This window comes from Gymnoscopelus microlampas (genome assembly GCF_963454915.1).
Source record: "Gymnoscopelus microlampas genome assembly, chromosome: 13".
Classification (NCBI taxonomy): domain Eukaryota; kingdom Metazoa; phylum Chordata; class Actinopteri; order Myctophiformes; family Myctophidae; genus Gymnoscopelus; species Gymnoscopelus microlampas.
Window position 1 is genome coordinate 38,347,061 of NC_139950.1, and position 25,427 is coordinate 38,372,487.

Here is a 25,427-nt window from a genome sequence, read left to right on the forward strand (position 1 = left end):
AGCAATCTGTATTCATCAAAAAGTAAACCCAAGGGACAGGTAGCGCTAGGGGTGCTGATGTTCCATGAATTACTTTCCAGAGGTCATCATACATACATACTTGATCTTGACTTGTCCTTCATTGGAGCAGCATGTGGCTTTTAAAGTCTGGGAGTTGTTGAGGCATAGCACCTCCTGGTGGACAATGTGGGTAACTGCTGAATATTTGACGTTGATCACAGCTGTGATAGATAAGCTGAAAATGGGAACTTCTGGAAAACTTGACAATGCACTGTAGTTCTATCACAATACTTAATTAATTGTGCAGTTGGATGCGACAGCTTCGGGAATGAGGGAATTGGGGCTTTCCTGGTCACGTAAGAGAGAACTTTAAACGTGTAAAACCTTAATACATCCATGGTAAAAACCATAAACCAAAGGGGCCCTGGTGGCTCCACTAGTTAATGCACTTTAGCAGTCACAGATTTGGTCCCTGACTTCCATCCTATTTGCTGTCTTATGAAGGAGAAAAAACAACAACTATCATTTATTTTCTTCCAAGGCGACGGGGTGATTTGCAGCACAAAATTACAGAAAGTACAGTATAGTCACATTTTTAAATGATCATGTTTGTTTCTGGGCCGTGACTCTGAAAGCTTTATTACAGTTGACTGAGGGCAACGTAAAACATCTCTCTCGTTAAACTGACTTCCCTGCCATCACTTTGAATCAAAACCTCACAGTCCTTCCCGCTTTCTGTCTGCTGTGGATTTTGGTTGAGCAATAATGGTTTCAAATCACATGCATTAGACTGCAATTATCATGATCACTTGCATGGTTTGCCACAGGGATTAATGTGATGCATGTCTGATGCAAATGATTGGACCCCTGAGAGGGACTCCAGATGAGAAGGGGTGGAATACTAAGAGTTTCCATGGAGAGAGTTGGTTGTAGTGTCCTCAGAAGCAGTGGTGGAAAGTAACTAAGTACATTTACTCAAGTACTATACTTAAGTACAATTTTAAGGTACTTTTTCTTTACTTGATTTTTTTTTTCTTTAATACTTAATACTCCTACTCAAATACATCTCGGAGATTTATTTTTTGTACTTTTTACGCTTTAGTTACTATAGTTACTTTGCCGATTTTGAGGTATGTATTGCTACTTTTACTTGAGGAACACCACACAAAACAGCAGTGGTGGAAAGTAAGTACATTTACTCAAGTACCGTACTTTTTGTATATTGTACTTTTTACTCCACTACAATTATATGAAAACTTATTACTTAGTTACAAAGTAACTACTAGTTACTTTGTAGATTTGTATTATTATTACAAAACATACATTAACCACTTCAGCCCTATTTTTAAAAAATTGAGATTTTTATACATTTTATACAATGATACCTTGTGAAACGGGACATTCTGCACAATGAGTTCTTTTACTCTTGGTACTTTAAGTATAAGTCGATGCCAATACATTTGTACTCTTACTCAAGCACATTTTGATTATCGGACTTTTACTTAAACAGAGTGTTTCTACATTGCAGATGTGGTTACTTTTACTCAAGTAAAGAAATTCAGTACTTTTTCCCACCACTGCAGAACAGTACAGAGCAGCAGTGCAGCCACAGGCATGACGCTGCAGCCACAGACACAGAGAAGCTGTCAGAGGATGTCCACTTACAATAGGTGGGTCCCTCGCAGGAAACAGTGCACACGCCAGGAAACAGTGCGAGAGCCACACGCAGTGGCCCTCTCGAGAGCTCCTCCAAGAAAAAGTCTTTCCTCATTAGATCTGGGCTGTGGAAAACATGGCCGGTGTTTATTCTCATCTCCACAACAACATCTAAAAATAAGAGTCAGCATTCACACAGGCAGAGGTTGTCAATAACAGATTCTTTGCTGAATATGGAAACCCAATGCAGATTTTTAGATTTCAACCCTGCTGCTAAACAAACACAAATATACAGGTCTGTCAGCACTGCAACTGAAGATCTTCTGAAACATGATGTGCTGGGTCCATCTTTTCCTTGGAAAATCGGGATTTGGACCCTGTTGAACACGAGGCTGTTAAATACCGTATTACAGCAATAAATTCTGCAAAAGTATTATGCTCCGTTTGTGAAAAGCATAGTAATATCTATGCTGTGAAAGCAGACTGTGATGGATGTTAAGCTGTCATTAAATAATTTCAGGCAGCATCATAAAATCTGGGTGTGAAATACACAATGCGAGCTATATGTGAAATACAAATAAAAACAGCTCTTACGGCGTTTACTGCTGTTGACTAAGTATTAAAGATTTTGCTAGCTTTTTCCATTACTCCAAAGCTGCCATTATGAAACAAACAAGCGCTTAATAAAAAATAAAGGCACCAGCACAGTACCCATATCGCGTATTCATTTTGGTATATCCTTCCAACAAATATATTGCTGTGATCATGAATGCACTAATGAAACTGAACGAGGCAGAAACACTCATCTCTATGAAAGCTAAGCAAAAATGCAAACAGCACTGGTAGAATAAAACAAGATTATCCTTTTTGTACTTTTATTATAAAGAACAACTTATTCAAAGACAACTCTGACTCATGTGAAATCATTTTAAACAAGGGCAACCCAGAGTGTGCATAGCTGAGCAGCTTGGCTCATCACCGACCATGACCTTTGACCACAAAAATTGCACAGCATGTCAGATATACAGTTAGGGATGTAATATTTTAAGTTTCACGGCCTTGTGTTGTGATTGTGACGAGGATAAAGTGTATCGAGTCATTATGGACAAAGTGACATTACATACATGTACATACATACACACACACACATACAGCCTTAGTACAATAGTTCTGCAATCGCTTCGCGGCACAACTAATAGAAGTTATCAACTAAAGATGCTTTTTTCTTTCTTTTTACAAGGTTTCTTCCAAGTGAACTTCCACTGTTGTGGATAAGATTAGTCTTTTTGCCAAGAAAGTTCCCCAGACTTTTGTCGTCTCTCATGATTTCAGTTGAGATGCAGGTTTTACATCAAAGCAATTTATTTGACCCTCACATGTAAATGTACATTTATTAACAAAAAACACAATCCACCAATCCCTCACTTCCACAATCTCCGTCTCCCATTCTCCAGCCCATGTGCTGACTTCATCACAAGTATTCTTTATGTCTCTAGGGGCGTCCTCTCGACCTCTGGGCTCCTCTCGGCCTCTGGGCTCCTCTAGGCCTCTGGGGTGCTACTGCTTGTTGTGGTGGTGGTGCACTGGTGGCGTTGAGCAGAGAGCACCCAGAGGTCAAACAGACACCCGGTACTCCTCTGAGACCCGGATGACCCCTGAGTCCCAGCCGACCCCCGTGTCCCCTCTCACCTGGCTTTCCTGGCTGGCCGTTAAAGGCTCTGCCAAGACGCCCGCGCTGACCTGAGAATTGGAGATAACGTTATTCAGCGTCTCCGGGATTTATGAATTAGTAGAGGAAGTTTCCATTTTACTTTTTGCTTTTGTTTTTTAATGACAAACACATTATCGAGAAATGTTAATGTATTTTTCTTTTGGCAAGCGTCCTTCTCAATTCAGTTCAATTCAATCCAAAGGAGCGTTATTGGCATGAGGAAACATACGTTTACATTGCCAAAGCAATAAAAACTATTTAAGACAAAAATGGGGAAAGTATGTGTTACATACAGTACATACAAGTACAGCTGGAGGGGGTACAGCATTGTGTTAAACAGAGCTATGTCACATTGTGGCGTTATATACATACTTATATACGGCGTATAAAGCTTTTTTGAGACAAATAGCAGCAATCTTTTTCAGTCACTTTTGGGACAATTAGCAGCATTGTCCCCAAACTATTTATAAAGTATACAAAAAAGCCTCAGATTTTAAATGTGTAGCAGCTCTATTTATATGTGCAGTAGATCTATGTCAGAGGTCCATTCGGTACAGATAGTGCAGGAATCACAATGGTTAGTAGTCCTTAGGGTGGTTGTATTCCATTGGCTGACCTTCTTTTTCTCCTAAAGAATGATAGTTTCTTACACACAGACTACAGTGGTGTAATGTAAAGCCCTACTGTATGTCATACAAGCCCATGCGCGTGCTTACTCTTTAATCTCGTGAAAAGCAACAGTTCAGCAACTTTGGTTTAGTTTTTCATTCAGTTGAAATTATTGAACTAAAGTACATTTTGGATATGATACTTACCATTTGGTCCTTGGTCTCCAGTATAGCCCACCACACCATGTCCCTTTGCACCTTTATCACCCTGGTCTCCCCTGTCACCTGTAAGCCACACACAATGTTCTCTCAAGAAGAATGACCAACAGAATACCAATACCACTCTTAAAATGCTATGCCCCTGGGACTCAGCGAGTACACAAGAACATGCTGTTCAAGTTAATTAATGACCATGTGTGTTACTGAGATCATTGCTAAATAAATCTTTAAAAACACCTTGTAAATATTCTTCAGTTTCACAGGGCCTGGCTGGGAAATGTACCATAAGTGTGACATCATGCAAAAGCTCTTTAACGATGAATTATAATTTATAATGCGGGAACACACACAATATACCGTACAGGATTCAAGCTGGACAATGTTTGATTTTAGCACTGCAGTTTATCACAATCTAATTTGAGTAACGATACGAGGCAGGCACACAAAAATAAGCACTGGAGAATGAAAAAAAGGAAGGAAAATATGGAGTTATGTCTTGCAATTTATGTTTCACACCTGTTTGTCCTGCTCTGCCTAGATCACCAGCCTCTCCATAGAATCCCGGCTGGCCCACTTCTCCGTCAGCGCCATCGATACCAGGGTCACCCTGACAAGTTACAACACATGGTAAATTGCAGTCGTAACCAGCGTGAACCTCTCACTAGGGCGAAAATAGCAGATCTACAAGCTCGGGTATTTTCGGCAAAGAGATTTGGAGTGCACCAAGTATAGAGCACTGGGGGATCACAGGCAACTAATTATATATGGGTTTAGGTTGTGTATGTGTTGAGCACAGGACTTGCAATGTAATACTGTCAACTCTTGTAATATTCTTTTCTTTGGCATTCGTGACAATCAGCGGCGCACGGTTCAGTTCTCCACTGACAGGTTTCCTATACAAGGACTAATCTAATAAAGTGTATTTTTAAACATCTGAACCTTCACGGACAATTATCAGCCTGAGAGTCTTTGTGATTAAAGCATGTGTGAGACCTGTATAGGTTCTGCCCTGTGTAATAAATGTGGAAAAGGGTTCCAGGCCAAGGACAGTCTAGATTCTCTCCAAAAACCATTCAACACAGACCAAGTGCCTTGTCTGTGACTTCTTATTTGTCCTCATGGAGACGTGGAAAATCGGAATGCTTTCATTCCAAGCTATACTGCCAAATAGTTGAGCTCTCTCAGGCCAGTCCACACTCATGCAACGTGTTAGCATTTTCTTTAGCCAGGGAGACAGAATCAAATAATGTATAGGGCACTGCAGTATCTAAAGGCCTAAATTTGAAATGAGCTTTAACACGTTTTGGGATGTGGGTGCGTCCCAATAATATCTGTGTCCATCTGTTAAAGGTGCTCCAGGAAAATTGTCTATCATAGAAACTACTCAGCTTTAAAGGGATAGTTCAACCCCAAAATGTCATTTTTTCTATCGATTAGTCACCCCATGGAGACTTGAATTCATGGATATATTTTTTTTTTGTCGCATTCCTAAGCCAATAATTTGATCACCGGCAGCGGTTCCGGTATGAGACACAAAGAGTTTCTTTTGTGTCTCCTACCGGAATCGCTGCATACCGGTCCGCTGGTCATGAATGAAAAAGCAAAAAATATCCATGAATTCAAGTCTCCGTGGGGTGACTAATCAATAGGAAAAACATTTTTTTTGGGGTGAACTATATCCCTTTAACAAATCGATACTCCTGTTTTGAAACTCACAGCAGATCCGGGCGGTCCTTTCTGTCCCGGTGGACCGGGGGCGCCCATGGGTACGTCGCCATAGAGGGGACACACAGCTGCACATGTCCTCTTCACTGAGTTGGCAAAGGTGGACATCTGTTCCAACACCACTTGTTTGCAGACCTCGATCACGTGTTGAGCAGAGAGGGTTGGGCCCTGTGCAACAAATCATTATCCCATCCATCACTGGAACTCGGCCAGCGGCACTGGGACTTTGTAATGATACAAATATTACAGGTGAACGGGGCATGCTAAACCAATGGCTGCATCTGAAAGCGAACGCAATGAAGGGGCGAGAAGAACTCTGCCAAATTTCCTCAGGGTCATTATGGATTTATAGCCACACAAAATGAAACCCGTGCTGTGAGTCACTAGTAACTACAGACTAATGAGAAATCATTTAAAGGTATTCTTGACACCCCAATTGTTACCAAACTCTCTCTGCGTGTGTGTGTGTGTGTGTGTGTGTGTGTGTGTGTGTGTGTGTGTGTGTGTGTGTGTGTGTGTGTGTGTGTGTGTGTGTGTGTGTGTGTGTGTGTGTGTGTGTGTGTGTGTGTGTGTGTGCGACTGGCACGCGTGCCAGTTGCTATAAATAATAAGGCTAGTAATTGCTTTGGTGTGTATGTGTGTGATAATAATTTATCTGCATATTTTTACACCTTTAATAGTGATTCAGGGTGAAGCAATTAAAATACTTTTATTACGCCACTACCCCGACAGCCAAGACTTGAAATGATTGTGCAATACATTTTAAAGCGGTCAAATATTCTCATTACTGTGGTTTTTCTGGTGGTCCTTATGCTGTAGTGCTTTGTTCAGCAAACAGGTAAAAATGACTCATCAAATCTTTATCCAGACATTAAATAGGCACTGTCTCTATCTACAGTAGAAGCTGAACCTCAAACAATATGCATTGTTACTTACCGGTGGACCGGGTGGGCCTCGAAAACCATCTGGACCTCCATCACCGCGAACACCTTTGACTCCAACAGTCCCAGACCGCCCAGCCTCGCCGGCTGGACCACGTTTGCCCTGTTTTCCCTGGGGACCCCGTTCAGCCCTGTCTCCAGTCTATACAGAAAGGGTTAATACATCATGAACGATGCTATTCAATATTGACCACAGATCCACAGTTACAAACTCACCTGAATTTACTTCAACTACTCCCTTTTGTGTGTCACTCTGGATAGGAGGCTTTGCCAAATGACTAAATTGTAATTGTAATAACAAGATGTGTCCTGTAGCTCAGCTGTCCATGAGCTATATAGGTAGATAAATAGTTACAAGAAAGACTGCAGTCAGTAGAGTGCATACGTCTGCCAATGTTTTGCAACTGTCAATATACAGTATATCATTTCCATGTTGGATATTTCAGCACTATATTTGTTCAGACATTTGGGTTGATTAGGGCTGAATTGGGGGTCCCTGCGACATACTAGTGTCATGTCCAGGGGGTGTACATCAAGCTGCCTCACGCTACAGAAACAGGAGATAGGCTCCGGCCCTATGGGCCACATAGCCTGGGATCAATACCATTTTCGGGTTTCTGATCCGATCGGAGCGGAAATAACTTTCTGTCATCAGGTGGCCGGAACCAACAACCATTTTGGAGCTGTGCAGCTCCAAAATGATTCCCCTTGTTTAAAACTTGTTTATTTTGGTATAATCATTTTGTTTCTTTTTGTATAATAATCGTTTGGTATGTACGTTTTCTATTCCAACTCGTAGCGCGACTAGCGAGACTAAACTAACTGATTCGCATTATGTGGGGAACAAAAACAATGCGACGCCAACCGGAACCAACCACCGGAACCACGATTATTTTGTTATTTTTTTTTCTGAACCGGATCACACGGCTAGTTTTAGAACGAACACCAGGCTTTCCTCCGCCGTGAAAAGCCTGGTGACGCGAGGTTATGGGCCACATGGCTCGGCAAGGCTTACTACTACTAATACGTATCAATTTTGGCCTTCTTATGTGAAGCCACACCCCCCTTTGGTCAGTTGGTGTGAAGTTGGGCCCTGACCAGACAGGACACATTTAGCACTGCGCTGCGCTGCGCTGCGCTGCGCTGCGCTGCGCTGCACTGCACTATTTGTGTAGTCTACAAAGCAGAGCAGCTGGTAGCACCATTTTCTGTTGATGTTGCAAGGCAACTGTAACTTTGTTGTCTCCACTACGTAAGGCAATGACATGGGATGCTTTACTACTTTGGGTTCACATTTTTTGGGGTGCATCCAGGACACTTCTCCAAAAACGCAAGGTGCCCTGCAATGCAAAAGCAGCAAGCATACATTGATTGATGGTTACAAAAAATATATAAATAACGTTCCCACCTGCAAAAATGTGTGCTGCCTGATCGGGCTCTTAATCAGTTCTTCCTTGCCCCATGACCAAACTTTCCACAAAGGTTTAATATAAATCCAAACAGACAGATGAATTGGGTGACAACAATCCTGTCCAACTCTTTTGATAGAGCCTCTGTTAGGTTAGGGAGTAGCAGAGTTCTAAGTAGGTGAATCACTTTCTGAACTATTTTCAAAACCGAGTAGCCTTTAAATAGTTCATTTGTTTATTTGGTGTTGCTGACGGCCAAGCTGTCTAGATAGAACAGTGTTTCCCAAACAATGGGTAGGGACTCATTTTTGGGTCACTGACCCATTTTGATTGGTCGCGAGCAAAAAGACCTTTTTTAGGTTTCCTACAATTATTTTTCATTGTTATTTCAAAAGATTTTCAAACACACACACAAAAAGATATAGAAATTTCAAAAAGTTTCAAACATCTTTCAAAACAATCTGAAAAGTAAAAATAAAAAGAATCCATCAATCAATAAATAAAAAAAAATTAAGAAATAGTGAAAATAGTTGCGATGTGACACGTTGTGGGCTTGTGGATTGTCTATGTTCAATATTACATAGGGGTTAAGTGGTTAATTCCTAACATATTTGTGTAAGTTTGGATCCTGGGAGACACCAAATATATCTTTTGAGTCTCGAGCTCAAAGAGTTTGGGAACCCCTGGTATAGACCAGGGTCTGTACTGTATGTCTACGGTACAGTACAGGCGGTTACACACCGGTGAATATGCGAATATACGCAAAATTCGGACTCGTTCCGAATAATTAAAAGGCGCCTTTTCGCTTCGCTTTTTCGCTCCATGTAAGCTTTCATTGACTTTATAAGATAAAAAAAAAAAAAAACGTATTATTCGCATGAAAAAAATCGCCCCGGTGTGTAAGGACCTTAAGAATGTTTGTCTCCTCAAAGGTAGACCAATCACAGCTCATGCAACTGAACTGTAGTACTGTAGTACAATACGTCCATGACATCATGAAAGAGAAGGCCTGTTTAAGTGAAAGTCATGAAGATAAGATGAAAAGATATTACAATATTTTTTTTTCAGTGAATCTCTTAGTTACACTCTTACTACAGTACATTGAGGTACAGTTGATACATGGTGGGACACAGAAGCCCACATTTTTCACGCTGAAAAACGTAATGTTCCACTTTATTTCTAAAGCCTCCCTTTTAATTGCCATTAGTCTGTATTTATGGTCATGGCAGCCAGGCTGCTCCCCACACTCAGTCACCCTCTAATCTCATTCGCTAACAATTTAACACATACGCCCTCAATCCTAATGGCTCCTTCTAGGTGGTCTTTTTAAGCAGAACGCTGTTCACTCTTCATACTACACGTTTAGCACCGCTTCACCTATTCTCCTCGTGGCATAGTTCTTCACTAAGTATGTTAATTGCATGGATGTCTGTGGATTGTATGATGTTATATCCATGTAAGTTATACCCTTGCGAAGGGTTCAATGTTATGTCCATGTAATAACTCTGTATCTATTAGTTTCAGGGGGGTTCGTGATCTCAGATTATGTGGCATGCTTGCGCAGATCAATCTGTAGTATATGACAGGAGCAGAGTCACCTCGCAATGCAATAGCATTGCAATAGAATTGCAATAAATGGTTTACCCCAAATTTGAACACATCCTATTTTTTACAAAGAAAGCCATACATCATGAATGCAACATTCAATCAACCTCAAATTGGAAACACATGTAGAGGGACCTCTATAGTGCACCTCCAAAAGCACAAATGCAAAAAGTTGCAGCTTATGTCATAGAAATGCTATTTCCCCCCACAGCTTCCTAGGGTCTTGACGGCTGCCTACAAGCCAAGACTTACACCGCCTTGGGTAGGCCATCTGGCCTGGCTAAGATATGCACTCCGCGGAGCACACTTTTCTAGTTGGTAGCTACATTTTCAGAGTAGAGTGGCTTCCCCAAATATGAGGTTTAACTATTAGTAAATCTCACATCAACTGAAGCTCGTAACAGAAACTCATCAAACATCAAAGTCAAACTGAGCGTCAAGAAAATGAATAAAGCTCAGTTTATACTGTATAAGCTTGGCATAAGACAAGCTATGGATCGTGGCTCATGGTTCATGGCTCATGGCTCTGGGCATTTATATACTCAACCAATCAAAGCCGCGAGACGACGCGATGTGAGCCACTAGAATTTTCAGGGGGTAGGAGCCAAGTGGCTCACAGTTACAGCCTGTGAGACGTTCCAAATGATGTCCATGAGCCAAAAAATATCTGGCTCTCGGAGGTTGTCTTAAGCAGTATATAAATTAGGCTTTATGTCCATATCAGCACTATTCTCTAACAATGTGCACTTGTGCAAGTCATCTCGTTTAGTTTAACCATAATCTCTATTATTATCTGGTTGTTATACTGTATTGTCGCGGAACATGCCACACTAACATGTCTCTGCTTGTACTGTACCTGTATTAGTCAGTGACAAATAAGAGTCTCTTGATTATTGATTTTTACTTTATACTATTATGGTAGGGTGGTGTTGAGCAAAAATAGCTGATCTAAAAGCTCACAACACATTGCATCGTGACATGTTGTGATCTTGTAGATCTGTCATTTTTGCTATTTTGTAAGTTAAACTTTTCTTTTTGGGTGGAGGGGGGGGGGCAATCACAAGCCACAAATAGAGATGCCAGGTTGAAAGTGGTAATTATTCATAAATGTGTGAACGATACCTGATAGTTTCGCACTGACTAAAGATGCCAGTTTCGTAGATTAGTATTTCCGAATCTGTGCCCAGTTACAGTAGATCATTCAGTAACAGTTAGCAGCCAGGCGGTTAGCTAACATCCTATCAGTCGCTCCCTTGAACTTCACCCCTACAGTAAACTTTTACTGTAAGTCCAGAGAAAGGGTGAAAAGCACACAGTATGGAAAGATGTGTTGTATTCATGAATGTGATGCGACTGAAGCTCTTTCTTGATTGAATGTAAAAAATATATATATTTGAATTACAGTTTATAATTATAACATGTGCGCTAATTGTTGCCATTAAATCAACCAGTGTAGTTACATCAACTGTCATTTCATATAGAAAGCTCTGCATTGAAAACAATAACATCAAACCTCACCTGTCCTAATGGTCCCTTCTTTCCTGGTTCTCCCTTGAAAAAAAAGTACATTTATAGTTAATAATAAACAATCACATTATATTGAACAGAAGAGTGGATAAACATTTTAAATCCTACCTTTCCACCTTTGACACCCTGGTCACCTTGAATTCCTGTACCTCCCTGTGCAAAGAATGTGGAAACCACAAATTATTATTAATAATGATAAATTATCTTCCATACATTTCCACTTGTTCAAACAGGACATTAATTGTAAAATAACAGCCTGTACCCTAAAAAACTAAAAGCAGAAAAGATTCTGCACACCTGTAAAAAGCAGGTGAAAGCGCTTTAGGCTATAACGATCATGAAGCACAGGGTTGTTTCATGTGTGACACATGATACATAACGATGACAGTGAATGTCACCTGTGTCTATGTTCTGTGTATGGTCGCTTGACCCAAATGTCAACTGCCTAATAAATTAGTCTGCAAGTTTCTCTGCAGAAAACCCATAAACCCGAGAAAATCCACTATTTATATAATGCACTTGATTCAAATATATGTTTGAATAAAATGAATATGTCTACAAATTATTTTAAAATTGATGATAAAGTAGGGTATGCTGTAGGAAGGGCGTGGCTACCTTGTGATGATTTGATTGACAAGCTACACAGCCAATAGCATTAATTCCCCACCCCCGCTCTGGTCCCAACCAATAGCATTCATTTCCGTGTTCTGGATATAGAAAGATGGCAGATTTGAAATTGCTGAAAAATAGGCTTCATTTACGGCAGTCTATGGGCGTAGCTTTGTCCATCCTTTTTGCTGTCTATGGTTCAGATCAATTGCTCAAGCCACTGAGGAGAACCGGGCAGAACAGACAGGTTTTGATGACAATGTTTTGATGACAGAGGTATCCTTATTATATAGTAGGATAGTAGGATATAGTAGGATAGGATAAGTGCTGGTCTCATAAAGCCTTATAAACTCAGTGGAACAGCCACCACTGCTTTTGGGTCTAGTGAAAAAGTCTCCACTGCAATGGAGAATCTAAATGAAGAGACACTCTGGAGACCTGAAGTGAATTGTCCAATTGTTAGTTGTGCCTCTTCATGGGGTCTGGCTGACATAGACCTGCTGACAGATGAGTCTGAGGTTGTGAGATATAGGAGAGCGTTGCTGACATGTGAATCTAGGATGCAACCTGGCGTTAGTAACCCAACCTCGCTGTCAAGTCTGCTGCTCCATACCTGAGCAGCAGACGTGTAAGTCAGTGGTTCCCCAAAAATGACTGATGATGAGTGCAGTACATTTGTGATTTTATCATTTTCTATGCTATGTTTTTTTTTCCTTCAATTTATTTTTTACATCTACAGTAGCTGCCCTGGGAGGGCCAATGGACTATTCACTAAATCTCCTACAAACTGCACAAAGCATCTTTTCTCTTCTGAGATCAATGTACTTTCTGTAAATTCTGAATGTTTTTTTATTCAGTTACACTGCTGTACAATACAAGAGTTGACTGTGGCACCAGAGTATAATACATTTTTTAAACTGATAGTGAAAAAGAAACAGGTTAACGTTACCTTAGGCCCTGTTCTGCCAGGCAAGCCCACATGTCCCTGTGGTGAGATGACATGGTTTAGTGGTTTGAAGAGAATGAACTTGTATTTCAAAGACTTTAGAAAATTTATCCGGAACACTCACCGTAGGTCCTGGGGGCCCAATAAATCCAGGTCTTCCTGGCTTCGCCGCAGAACCCTTGTAACCTCTCAGGCCCTAGAGAGCGCAACATTCATTACATTTACCTAAGGGCCTAGTTTATTTTCTGTCCACTGTAGTTTTACTTGAAGATGGCAAACTACTTTACGTACACAGCGCTTCTTGAGGATGTATTTTATGCTCATCTTCAATGATTCCAGTGCAATGAATGCCTTAAAAGTGACTTACTGTTCTGCCTTGAGGACCCATTTCTCCTGATGGCCCCTGGGCACCTTTTTCTCCCTTGAAGATAAAGTCACACACATCAACAAATCAATCTGGAAGGAACAGTACCATTGTATGTGTTTTGTCTTTTTTATATTTAAGAAGGAAACATTTAATCTAATGATATTTTACCTTTGTTCCAATTTTACCACCTCTGCCGCCATGACCTTGCGGTCCTTGATATGCCTGTTCAGAAATGTAAAAGATTAGTACAATCACACTAGAGTATGGTATCCAGAAGACTTCAAGGTAAAAAAAAGAAACGTACAGGATCTGCAGTATATTACAGTACCTCTATCCCTGGGTCCCCGTCTCTGCCTGGCAGCCCAGGATCTCCAATGATGCCCTAAGGAAATGTAAAGTACTGTTCAATGTCATGCAATGTAAAAGTGTACATCATCATCAGCAGTGCTGGAAGAAGTACTCACATTTCATACTTAAGTAAGAGTACCAATACCACAATGTAGAAATACTCTGTTACAAATAAAAGTCTGGTATTTAAAATGGAATTGAGTAAAAGTACAAAAGTATTTGCATTAAAATATACTTAAATACTGAAAGTAAAAGTACTCATTAGACAGAATGTCCTATTTCACAAGTTTCCAAATGTATGAAAATACTTTGAAAATAGCAGATCTGAAAACTCCCAATGCGTCGCTTTGCGACACGCTGTGAGCTTGTAGATCGGCTATTTTCAAATAGCCTAAGTATGCATAGGGCTGAAGTGGTTAATGCATGTTTTGTAATAATAGTAAAAATCCACAAAGTAACTAGTAACTAAAGTCGTCAAATAATTGCAGTGGAGTAAAAAGTACAACATTTGCCTCTGAGATGTAGTGGAGGAGAAGTAAAAGTATTGACAATTGTAATCACTCCAGTAAAGTAAAAAATCCTCAAAAGTGACTTAAGTACAGTAAACTTGAGTACATGTACTGTACTTAGTTACTTTACACCACTGATCATCAGCCCTAAGTCAACTGAACACTCAAGTGTGACGCTGCACAACAAAGTAACTGACCTTTGGTCCAACGGTGCCAACTTTACCCGTGACGCCTGGGATTCCCTAGTTTTCATACGTTCGGGAAAATAAACAGAGTTATCATAACACTATGAGAAGCTACTGTAATATATTTATTATGACTATTAGCAAAGAATGTGTATATATCAATTCGAAAACCATGAAACCACAAATAAATGTGATTCATTGCCAAATCGCTGTGGTAAACTCGTACTTACAGGCTTCCCTTTTTCCCCAGCAGATCCCGTATCCCCAGGATCTCCAACGATACCCTGTCATCACATTTGGCACATGATATGATATTATCGTGAAACTGTTGAAGGTATTGTTGCTCCTATCCAGCGTGTCTCTCTTGGATCACTGGCGTATTATTGTATGCTTCCTTATACTGTATTATGATATAGTTTGTTAACATGGCTCCTTCTCATGGAATCAGCATCTTTTGCGTTGATACACTTCAGGCCCTTAAAACCCGTCGCCAAAATCCAACCACATGTATTAACATTGTTTATGGAGACGGCACGTATGCCAGAAACATAGCTCTATTCCACAGTGTTCCTTTACCGCATTACACGTGATTTATTTGTTCTGGGTGATTATATGAGGAATTATTGAAGGTAGTGGACAGTGCTTTAGTAGTGTCTAATCACGCGTTTAAGTATCTCTATGACAGAGAATATGGAATTAGTGGGTATATTTTGTGGACCCCGAACCAACCTGCTTTCCTTGTCGGCCTGAAGGCCCTTCTGCGCCAGTGCGCCCGATTTCACCCTGTAAACGAAGCCATTGTGATATTAAATCTATAATGTACATTCATATTTCATATATGATAAGATGCAAAGAGCAATTTCCATTAGAAATTAAGTAAATACCTTAACTCCCTGGTACCCAGGAATCCCCTCGTATCCTCTTTCACCTGGATCACCCTTCAAGGAGGACAGACAGTCGAAGTTAGTGACACCGGACTTGCATTGTTATTATTGTATACAGAGTTAACCAGAGTATCTGAAAGATTAACTCACAACTATTCCTTGTTCTCCAGTCACTCCCAGCTCTCCGGGGGTCCCCCTGACTCCCTTTAATTACAGTACATAATGTCCACATTAAATCCTCTTAGTCAACTTCAAAGTCATGCAAGCTATCCAACGAGCGGCACAGAAATCCAATTAAAAGTAAGAAGGTTCACTAATTGCCTTCTTTACATGCCTATTAATGCTGCTGCAATGTCTGAGGAACCAGAACAAAATAATGTTAGTCTTATGTATACCTGCACACAAGACGTAACAATAATGAAACCTTGAACTAATTACAATAGATGGGTCAAATGAAAGGCTTTGATTTGAAAATACATGTAACCTTAACTGAAGGTCAGTGTTTACCTTGAAGCCTCCTGCCCCTTTTAACCCCTTCAGCCCTTTGGGTCCTCTGTCGCCCTGTTGAAACAACAGTCCATTAACATGCGGTTTACGCCAAGTTACACCACAAAAGGTAAAATAGTGATCTTCTGTGTTTGAAGGATTACCACTTGGCCATAGAGTCCTCTCATCCCCCCTTCACCTTTGATTCCCTTTTCACCCTGCGGAGGTCATGTGATATTGAATGAATACATGTTGAAAGAACAAACCAGACACTGAACTGGAACAAAGGAAGAGCAGGTCAAGCAGCTGTTACCTGAGGGCCCGTCTCACCAATGTGACCATAGTCCCCTGTGTTTCCCATGATTCCCTGCAAAACAGTTACATACTGAGTGTAAGCTTCAAAAGAGAACTTAGACCAGATCACGGCACCTTAGGTTGTTTAGCAACAGGTTTGGGTATAGCAGTGTTAATGAGGAAAGTTGAGCTAAAGTTGAGTATTTTTCATTTTCTCCCTATTGAATCATTATTATGCCAATTCCCAGTTCACCCCCATGTGGTCCCTGCCACTGCTGACCCCTGCTGGTTGGGCTTGGGGAGGGAGTGCACCATCACATGTCCCCTCCGATACACATGTCGCCAGCCACTTATTTTCGCCTAACAGTGAGGAGTATCAGCGGGAGGACGTAATGCATGTCGAGGAACATGCAGAAACCGTGTTAGCTGCCATGCACTCTGAATGACCTCCACAGATCCACAGGGGCGAATTAACCCTTTGCGGTGCCCAGTGCTACGACCCATTTAAGTGCCCCCCCCCCCCCAGTTCCGTTTTGTCAGCGGGGGTTGCTGCCATATATCTATGGGTGCTTCAGCTGCGGCGCGTTTCACGGTTGTAACGCTTCTTCCGCAGCCATTGTTTCAATATTTCTGCGCTAGTATGGTCTTTTTTCACCTTTGCCTGCCGTTTGAAACAGAACAGCCGTGCTTTTTGCACGGATAATAACCTCATGATTAATACAGAGGGCTGTGTTTGCAGGTTGTGAACAGTATTAAACCACGTGAGCCCTATTTCTTACTTCATTGTATGATGGTGTAGCACAGCAAAAATAGCGGATCTACAAGCTCACAACACGTTGCACTGCGATGCGTTGGGAGCTTGTAGATCGCCTATTTCAGCTGTTTTTGTCAATTATTGATAATTTATGACAATTTCCGCCTACAATGACATGCCCAAAATAGGGATGCCAGTTTGAAAGTGAATTTAAACAAGGTCGGAATGCTTCTACACTGTAAGTTTATTCAACCATCTAACCTAAAGATTCTTTTGAAGAAAGTCAACATGTAAGCGCTTAACCGCAGAGATGGCCAGCAACATGGAGAGAAGCATGGCCATGAACTTTACGACGTTTCTTTAAGGCAGTGTGGGGGTCAGACAAGGAAAAAGACCACCCGCAAACCAAGACGGGCAGTTCATATATCTGAGCCAGGAAATGCCCTCCTTATAGATGCCAGCAGGGTGGAGATAAACATGTTCAGACACTGTGATTCACATGCTGGCAGGAGGTCAGAAATCTACTGAGTTACAGAAGACAGATGTTTACTCCCACATGAGCATGGGCTACAATTCAACACATGTGCAGGCTATGTGGCATGCACGGTTCTGGAATAATACTCTCTCTCTCTCTCTCTCTCTCTCTCTCTGTCTCTCTCTCTCTCGCTCTCGCTCTCGCTCTCTCTCTCTCTCTCTCTCTCTCGCTCTGTGTGTGTGTGTGTGTGTGTGTGTGTGTGTGTGTGTGTGTGTGTGTGTGTGTGTGTGTGTGTGTGTGTGTGTGTGTGTGTGTGTGTGTGTGTGTGTGTGTGTGTGTGTGTGTGTGTGTGTGTGTGTGTGTGTGTGTGTGTGTGTGTGTGTTTGTGTGTGTGTGTGTGTGCGCGCGCATGGGTAACTTAGGGGATTTCCCTGTTAAATGCAAGGGCAATGTTAAATGCCAAGCCATCACTTAAAAGACCATCCTCTTAAATGCGCCGCAGAGAACATGTTCTCTGGATTACTTTGAAAAGATATTAAGTTATGTGCTGACATACTGTAGGATTAAGAACTGAACATCAAATGCATAAGTTAGTTAAAACTCTCCACTGGAAATAACTGTGCCTTTTGGCTGAGGCATAGAAATGTGGCTATGTTTACAGACAGATATCCATCCATCCATATACAATTAGCAGAATATCATGTTTTCTAATTGAATTGGTCATTATCAAGGTCCCGATCCTCTTGACACAGCATTAACTATTCAGTGTATTTAATAGAGCATTGATTACCGTAATGCAAAGATATAACAATATGAATTAGTTTTAGAACAGACAAACGTAACATTATGTCAAGTACAGTACAACACTGTCATTCTTTACTAGACATTTTGGTGTCATTAAACTGTTTGCTGTGCGAGCGTGAATGTGCTGTGTGTGTGTGTGTGTGTGTGTGTGTGTGTGTGTGTGTGTGTGTGTGCGTGCGTGCGTGCGTGCGTGCGTGCGTGCGTGCGTGCGTGCGTGCGTGCGTGCGTGCGTGTCCGTGCGCAAGCGTGTGTGGGATTCATTACAATTGGCTCTGTGTCTTCAAATGGAAAATTGAAACCATAAGAAATCCTGTGATCCTGTGCCATTTTGATCTAAATCCGATGTTCTAAACTAGGTCCTGCACTCAAAGATGTAAATGAGTCTTTCAGAAGTCAAAAAACTAATTTATTATTGCATTCATTTTGGTCCATGTTTCTCTTGGCTCTCCCCCAAATCTGTTGCATATGTTACATCAGTTTTCAAAATATGAGCGGAGCCTCTGTGTTTACTATCGCTGAGCGGAGCGGCGTCCAGATCCGTTTCCATCCTGCCGTCTCTCGGTTATGCTCCCTTTGCCATTTTCCACAACTTCCCCGCTGTCTCACAAGCGAGAGTTTTACAATTTCATTCACTCGCAATTCAGTTTAACCCTTTCTCGCTCAAGTCAACTGGAGGAAGGGGGCTGCGGCTCTCCATGCACTTTAAAGCCGGTCAACACAAGCTGGTAAAAATCATGCATCGTCCCAGGGGAGGGGAAATTACTTTTCTGCATTCACCCGCAGCAAATGGCTTGCTCAGATGGCTTTTTGATGAGCACTCGGTGTGGAGCTGTTAGGGGTTAAGTGTCTTGCTCTGAGACACTTCGGCACGTAGTTGGGCGAGGGTCGAATCGGTGACCTTCTGATTACCCCACTACGGTAAAGCGGCCGCCCCCAAAAAAGCACACATACTGTGTGTCCAATAGCAGCTCAGCGTTTGCCCCTCATTAAACACAATTCAGCTGTAAAATCTGATCTGACATAGTGTTTACGTGTTCATACCCAGTTTCCATGTCTTCCCGGTTCTCCTGTGTTTCCTGGAAGCCCTCTGTGACCCTAAACCATAAAGAAAAACACGTCAGTGAGGACCACGGCTTAGACCTATGAGGATGAGCAGCCAGCCTTTATTGCACGAGAGGGGGGGGCATTCACCTTTGTCCCTGAAGATCCCTGAATCCCGGGTTGTCCATGCATACACTTGCAAGATGGTCCTCCTGCTGTCAGGCCGATCTCTGCATAGCCTCCACACTGCAATGGAGAGAGGAACACATTGTGTACATTACTAACTGGGGGACACCTTTAAGCCATGGAGACGCATCTGTGTCATTTTTAGATTTGAGCTAAAAAAAACATTATTTTACACTTTGGCTATTCAAAAATAGCAGATCTAAAAGCTCATAGTGCGGCACCGAGTGCCGCGCTATGAGCTTGTAGATCTGCTATTTTTTGAAAAATCGTGAAAATGTGTGCAAATCTTTGAATATATTTAGTTCTTTAAAGCGAACATTTGTAACTAAAATGTTTGCTTCTGGGGGGTCCCTGGAACAACATTTTGGGTGGTCCTTGACATGAAAAAAGTTTGAGAACCACTGATATTACAGCAACATAATTAAAAAAAATCCCCTAGAAGCAAAGATTTGAGTTAAAAACGTTTGTTTAAAAAATATGTTCAAAGATTTGCACAAAATTGTTCACGATTTTTCAAAAATAGCAGATCTACAAGCTCATGGCGCGGCACTTGGTGCCGCGCTATGAGCTTGTATATATGCTATTTTTTAATAGCCAAAGATATCTAAAAATGACACAGATGCGTTCCAGGTCTTAAAGGGTTAACCCTGCCATATTTTGGGCAAACATTTCAAAATGTAACAATAATAACAATAATTATCATTATTATTTTAATCGTATAAATTTTTTCATTTCAAACAATCGCGACACATTGTGAACTTGTTGATCGATTATTTCCGCTGTCCGTCGTATGATTAATATAGTATATTATATATAGGGCTTAGTAAGGGCTTAAAGGCCCTGGTGAATGATAGCTAAAGCTAAATACATACTTTGTAGTATGAGCGATGCAGTGGTTTGGTTTGATGACGCATAAATTAAAGGCTCACCACATTGGAGAGTTCACAACAGCCCTCTGAGTACGCCTGCTCCGGGTCACAGGACACCTCCATCTGCTGGAGGTCAAGCTGAGAACACAGGGTTTCAATGGATGACAAAATTAAAGGCTTGGAAACAGTGGAAAAAGTACTCAAATGTTTTACTTAAGTAAAAGTATCAATGCTGCAATGTAGAAATACTCGGTTACAAGTAAAAGTCCGGAATTCAAAATGTACTTGAGTAAAAGTATGAAAGTATTGGCATCAAAATGTGCTTTAAGTACCAAAAGTGAAAGTACTCAATATGCAGAATGTCCCATTACAAGTTTTCAAATGTATAACAATCTTTTGAAAATAGCAGATCTACAATGCGACGCATTGTGAGCTTCTAGATCAGCTTGTAGATCGGCTCAAAATCTACAAAGTAACTAGTAACTAAAGGTTTCAAATAATTGTAGTGGAGTAAAAGTACAATATTTGCCTCTGAGCTGTAGTGGAGTAGAAGTATTGGAAATTGGAAATACTCAAGTAAAGTAAAGAATTGTACTTAAGTACAGTACTTGAGTACACGTACTTAGTTACTTTCCACCACTGAGAAACATTAAAACAAATAAAAAAGAATGAATACACATTTTGAAAAGAGATTATGGACGTCACCGCCAACTTACAGACACTGAACGATCTCCCGCAGCCCTCTTAACGATGGAGGTGAACCCCCGACGGATGACGGGCCGGGGGTCATCGATGGGCTCCACGCTGACCTCGGCACAGTCCACCAGCAGCCTCACCTGGCCGCCCCGCACGCTCAGCGCCAGCTTGTGCCACTCGCCGTCGAACAGCTTCTCCACGCCGTGGAAGGTCCTCAGCGCCTGGGTCCCCCGGGGGCCGGTGTAGAAGAAGTCCAGCGACCGCGTGTCGCCCTGGAAGCGCAGGCCCACCTGATCCCGGCCCTCGGGGTCGCTCACTTGCCACAGGTTCCACGACCTCTTTGCCGTGTCCTTGGTCACTTTAAACGTGGCGATTATGGAGTAGTCTGAGGGCAGGCCGTCCGGGTACACGTCACTGTGGAATGACATTCATCAAGGAGTTAAGTTAGGTTAGGCTTGGTCAACTTATAATGTGCCCAGAGAGCAATTTGTTTTTTAGTCCAACACACAATACAGTAATATAATAATGTATCATAAACAATACAATACAATACAGGATCCATATCATCTACGCCGTCGCAATAACTCATGGGGAAAGGAAAAAACAAATAAAGAAAAGAACATGCAATGACATCTGGGGTTATGGATTGTTTAAAAAAAACAATAGCAGATGGAACAAATGACAATCTGTATCTCTTAGTGACACCTTTGGGAAAACCAAACCTCCGCCCTGATGGAAGCATCTGGAACTCAACATATAAAGGACGTTGAGGGTCCAAAACAATGGTCTGTGCTTTTTGAGATAACACTTACTTCAAAGGCAAAGGCAGTGAACAACAGTAAATATATGGCTCTTGCGTCACAAGACAATAAACGAAGGGTTTTGTTAGCTTGGTAGACCATCCCAGTCACGGAATTTACATTTTGTTTGATTTCAGCTGCTGAAATCAAATGAAATGTGGATTCCGCGACCGGGATGGTCTACCAGGCTAGGGTTTTGTCATGAAATAGGGTTGAATTGCTTATTAGGGAATGAACACAGGCATAGTTTCTCAGTATTAAGGATTTAAATGTCCCACAAGGCAGCTAGGCTGGTACCACATCTTTCTTTGTAATAAGGCCTCTCTTAATTTGCTTTCTTTTATTGCCTGCGGGCTGAGACATTCAACACCATTTTGTGTTTATTTAACTTGCACTTGATTTACAGTAATGCATTATTTCCCACTACATACACAAAGCATTGCTCGTTTGTCATGCAGGCAAGGTTCACTGAGGACATCTTCGCTGGCACACAACACAAATGGAAAAGACAAAACAAAAAGACTGATTAATGACGCTCCGTGCCTCCCGGGCAGTAAGAGAGACATCAGCTAGCCATGAAGACGTAAACATATGAATTGTCTTACGCCAATGAAGAATCAATGCACATCGATGCAGGACAAATGGAAAGTGCCATCTTCTCACCCACTGTGTTAATTAAGTAAAAAAGTGTATACGTCATGTAATTACATTTTGCCAAACTGTCGTAAATAGGTTATTTATTCAAGGATTTCAAGGATCGAGTGTGCACTCCATTAAGTATGGCGACTGAAACAAACCTCTGGTCCTCTCCATAAAGTCAACTGAAGAAGGCTCATAAGATTCAGTGTAAACGGCCTACGTCAAAAACGATACTTGGAAATAAACATTGCGGATGGGAGGCAATGAAGATATTGGCCAAAACCCATTGGCAAAGTAAAGGGGAAAGATTATCTTAGGTTAGCCACTTAAGCGCTATATACTTTGTTGTAGAACTGAGAAAAATGCCTATCTACAAGCTCACAATGTACTGTACTATGTACTGTACATGCAAGCTTGTAGATCTGCTATCACAAAGATGTAGGCTATACATTATACAAGCCTATAATTACATGGAGGGGAGGCCTATGTGTGTGTGTGTGTGTGTGTGTGTGTGTGTGTGTGTGTGTGTGTGTGTGTGTGTGTGTGTGTGTGTGTGTGTGTGTGTGTGTGTGTGTGTGTGTGTGTGTGTGTGTGTGTGCGCGTGCGTGCGTATGTGTGTGTGTGTGTGTGAGAGAGGGGGGGGGGGGTGTTAGGGGCTAAGTGCCTTGCTCAGGGACACTTCAACACGTATACATGGGCTGACCTGGAGATGAACCGGTGACCTGCTGATTACCAGGCGGCCTCTAGTCCAGGGGTCCGGGACCCCTAGGGGGTCCTCAGAGCTAGGGTCCGCCACATCTTTGTGTGATAGGAGTTTTTTTTATATCAACCACTTGAATCCTAGAATTCCTTTACTGAGGGGAACATTAGCCAAAAATAGCAAAGAGGTTTGGTGTAGAGGGAAAAGGAGCAAATCAAGTACTAAGTATTGAAGATTTAAGTGGTTAAATGTCTGAAATGAACAAAAAAATGAATTTACACAACACTGATGATAGTCAATGAAGCTATCTAAGAAATCTACGAAAAGGTTTAATCTGCAAAACAATTGTAAACAATGTAGTAGGGGTCCCTGCTTCATGTCTCTCTCAGCTAAGGGGTCCTTGGCCCTGGAAAACGTTGAAGACCCTGGCTCTAGTCCACACCCACTCAGTTACGGCCACCCAAATTATGGGTGCCAGGTAATAGTTGCACAATATCTTGTGTTGCACATTTTCATAGTTGACATAATAACGAAAGACGATACATAAATGATTTGTTAATTATGAGTGTTAAGATGATCATAATGTCCATGTGAGTGGGGCTCATGCAGTCACAGTACCTCATGGTCTTACGTAGGTGGATAGAAGGGTTGACACGGTAGGCCACGGCCTCAGGTTCAGATCCGTCCACTCTCCTGACACCTCTGGACTCGGACACACGGAACTCCTCCAGGAGATCAAAACCTCACACACCATAAACACTGAGCTTAGTTTCACATGGATTTTCTCTGAAGTGAGAACATGTTATTAATTACATCAGTATCTAAAGGGGACGGATTATTTCTAAATCATAAATAATCATCGGCAATGACGTCAGTGACATTTGAAATATTTATGAGGTGCCATGAATACAATCACACACTTTGTTTGAGAACACATTAGAAACTGTGCAATTTGCATGAGATCAGGTAGCCCTGAAACATGACTGTCATATCTTGACAGTCATGGATGAACTTCAAGGTGGTGTTTGCACTTTCTCCATTTTTGGCCGGTACATTTACATAGACGTTCATACTTCAAATATAATGTGCTTACCTAATGGCCACGAATGTTACAATTATGTACGGGCCCTCATAAGTACCCGTATCCTCTGTATTGTTCAATAAAAAGCCTTTTAATCCGATGGGTGGCCATTTTCTCTGTATCGTCGCCATATGCTTTCAACTACGCGACCCTATTGGTTGGGAGGTGTATTGGTCTCTGATACATTATAACTCTATGAACAGAAGGCCACCAATCAGATTAAAATGCTTTTTATTGAACAATACGGACAATACGGGTACTTCTGACGGGCCGTACATAATTATAACATCCGTCGCCATGGGGTTAGCACTTTATATTTGAAATGTGAACATTTATGTAGATGTAAATGGAGAAAGTGCAAACAGGTTAAAGTTCATCCATGAACCATTGTGTATCCTTGGTTAGAGATCAGGTTGACATAGAGGTCGTCTCTTTGAGGTCCTGAAGGGGGGGATGGTGAAATGATGTCACTAACAGCTGAACATGTATTATGAGTAAATGCTGACATCTGCTGGGCATACTGTGGTACAACATTGATTCACATTTAATTATGTGGCATCAACCTGGTAAATGCATGTATAATGTATGCCTACATCTGGTTAGCCACAAGGTATACTGAGCCATGCTTAAAGGTAGTTCTGCCACAGAAGTGACAGCTGTCTTTCATGCAATAAGGAAAATAAGAGCATTTTTTAAATTCAAGATAAAAAGCTGCGAAGAAGACTTACTTGGTAACTTTTGGCATTGGGTCACTTCCCAGATAGAAAGGAGTACCGAGAACACCAGCATTTGTTTAATGGCCGGCATTTTCAAATTCTGATTTTCAGGAGTTATAAGGGCCTGCAACAATAATTTGGATAAATCACGTTTGAAATCCATCTGAACTTTTGTTTTTACTACATAACTACAAAACAGAATATTCAAGACTGAAGAACCAGGGAAAAGAAAAGACTATTCATGATGTACATATTAGTTGAATTAAAATAATACAATGTTGGGAAAAGCGCATCTAAAACTCTGTCATGAAGAGAAACATCTTATTAAACAAATCCCATATTCAATCAAATACATTTCTGGAAGAAATTACACCACGTCATACGCATCTAGATTTCACCATGAAACTTTGACAACAAAGGACCGTTGTGATAAATATTTAGCTTTTCTTCCTCCCAATAGCTTTTCAAAACATTCAATCACTAAAATGTACCATATGCATAAAATAAAAAGCATGCAATTGACAATATCATGTTTCAATATATTAAAGGGATCAAATAAATAAACAATCTATATATATATATTACACACATATATAACACATTCAAAACAGATCAAATTGTCATTGGCAAAGTAAAC

At 41.3% G+C, this 25,427-nt stretch overlaps 1 protein-coding gene across 1 annotated transcript; it reads right to left on the minus strand.

Annotated features, from left to right (window-relative positions):
• Nucleotides 1-2,677: 2,677 nt before the first annotated feature.
• LOC311058655 (uncharacterized protein) lies at nt 2,678-24,698 on the minus strand (the record flags this gene model as incomplete). Its single annotated transcript, XM_084076118.1, has 26 exons — nt 2,678-3,396; nt 4,183-4,260; nt 4,711-4,801; nt 5,911-6,087; nt 6,856-7,002; nt 11,393-11,425; nt 11,510-11,554; nt 12,960-12,995; nt 13,081-13,152; nt 13,324-13,377; nt 13,492-13,545; nt 13,652-13,705; nt 14,378-14,422; nt 14,596-14,649; nt 15,095-15,148; nt 15,250-15,303; nt 15,400-15,453; nt 15,757-15,810; nt 15,900-15,953; nt 16,049-16,102; nt 19,104-19,157; nt 19,254-19,349; nt 20,219-20,296; nt 20,875-21,268; nt 23,612-23,735; nt 24,668-24,698. The coding sequence occupies 26 exons, from the start codon at nt 24,696-24,698 to the stop codon at nt 3,149-3,151; spliced, it is 2,289 nt and encodes a 762-aa protein (XP_083932244.1). The 3' UTR covers nt 2,678-3,148.
• Between the last annotated feature and the right edge of the window lie 729 nt (nt 24,699-25,427).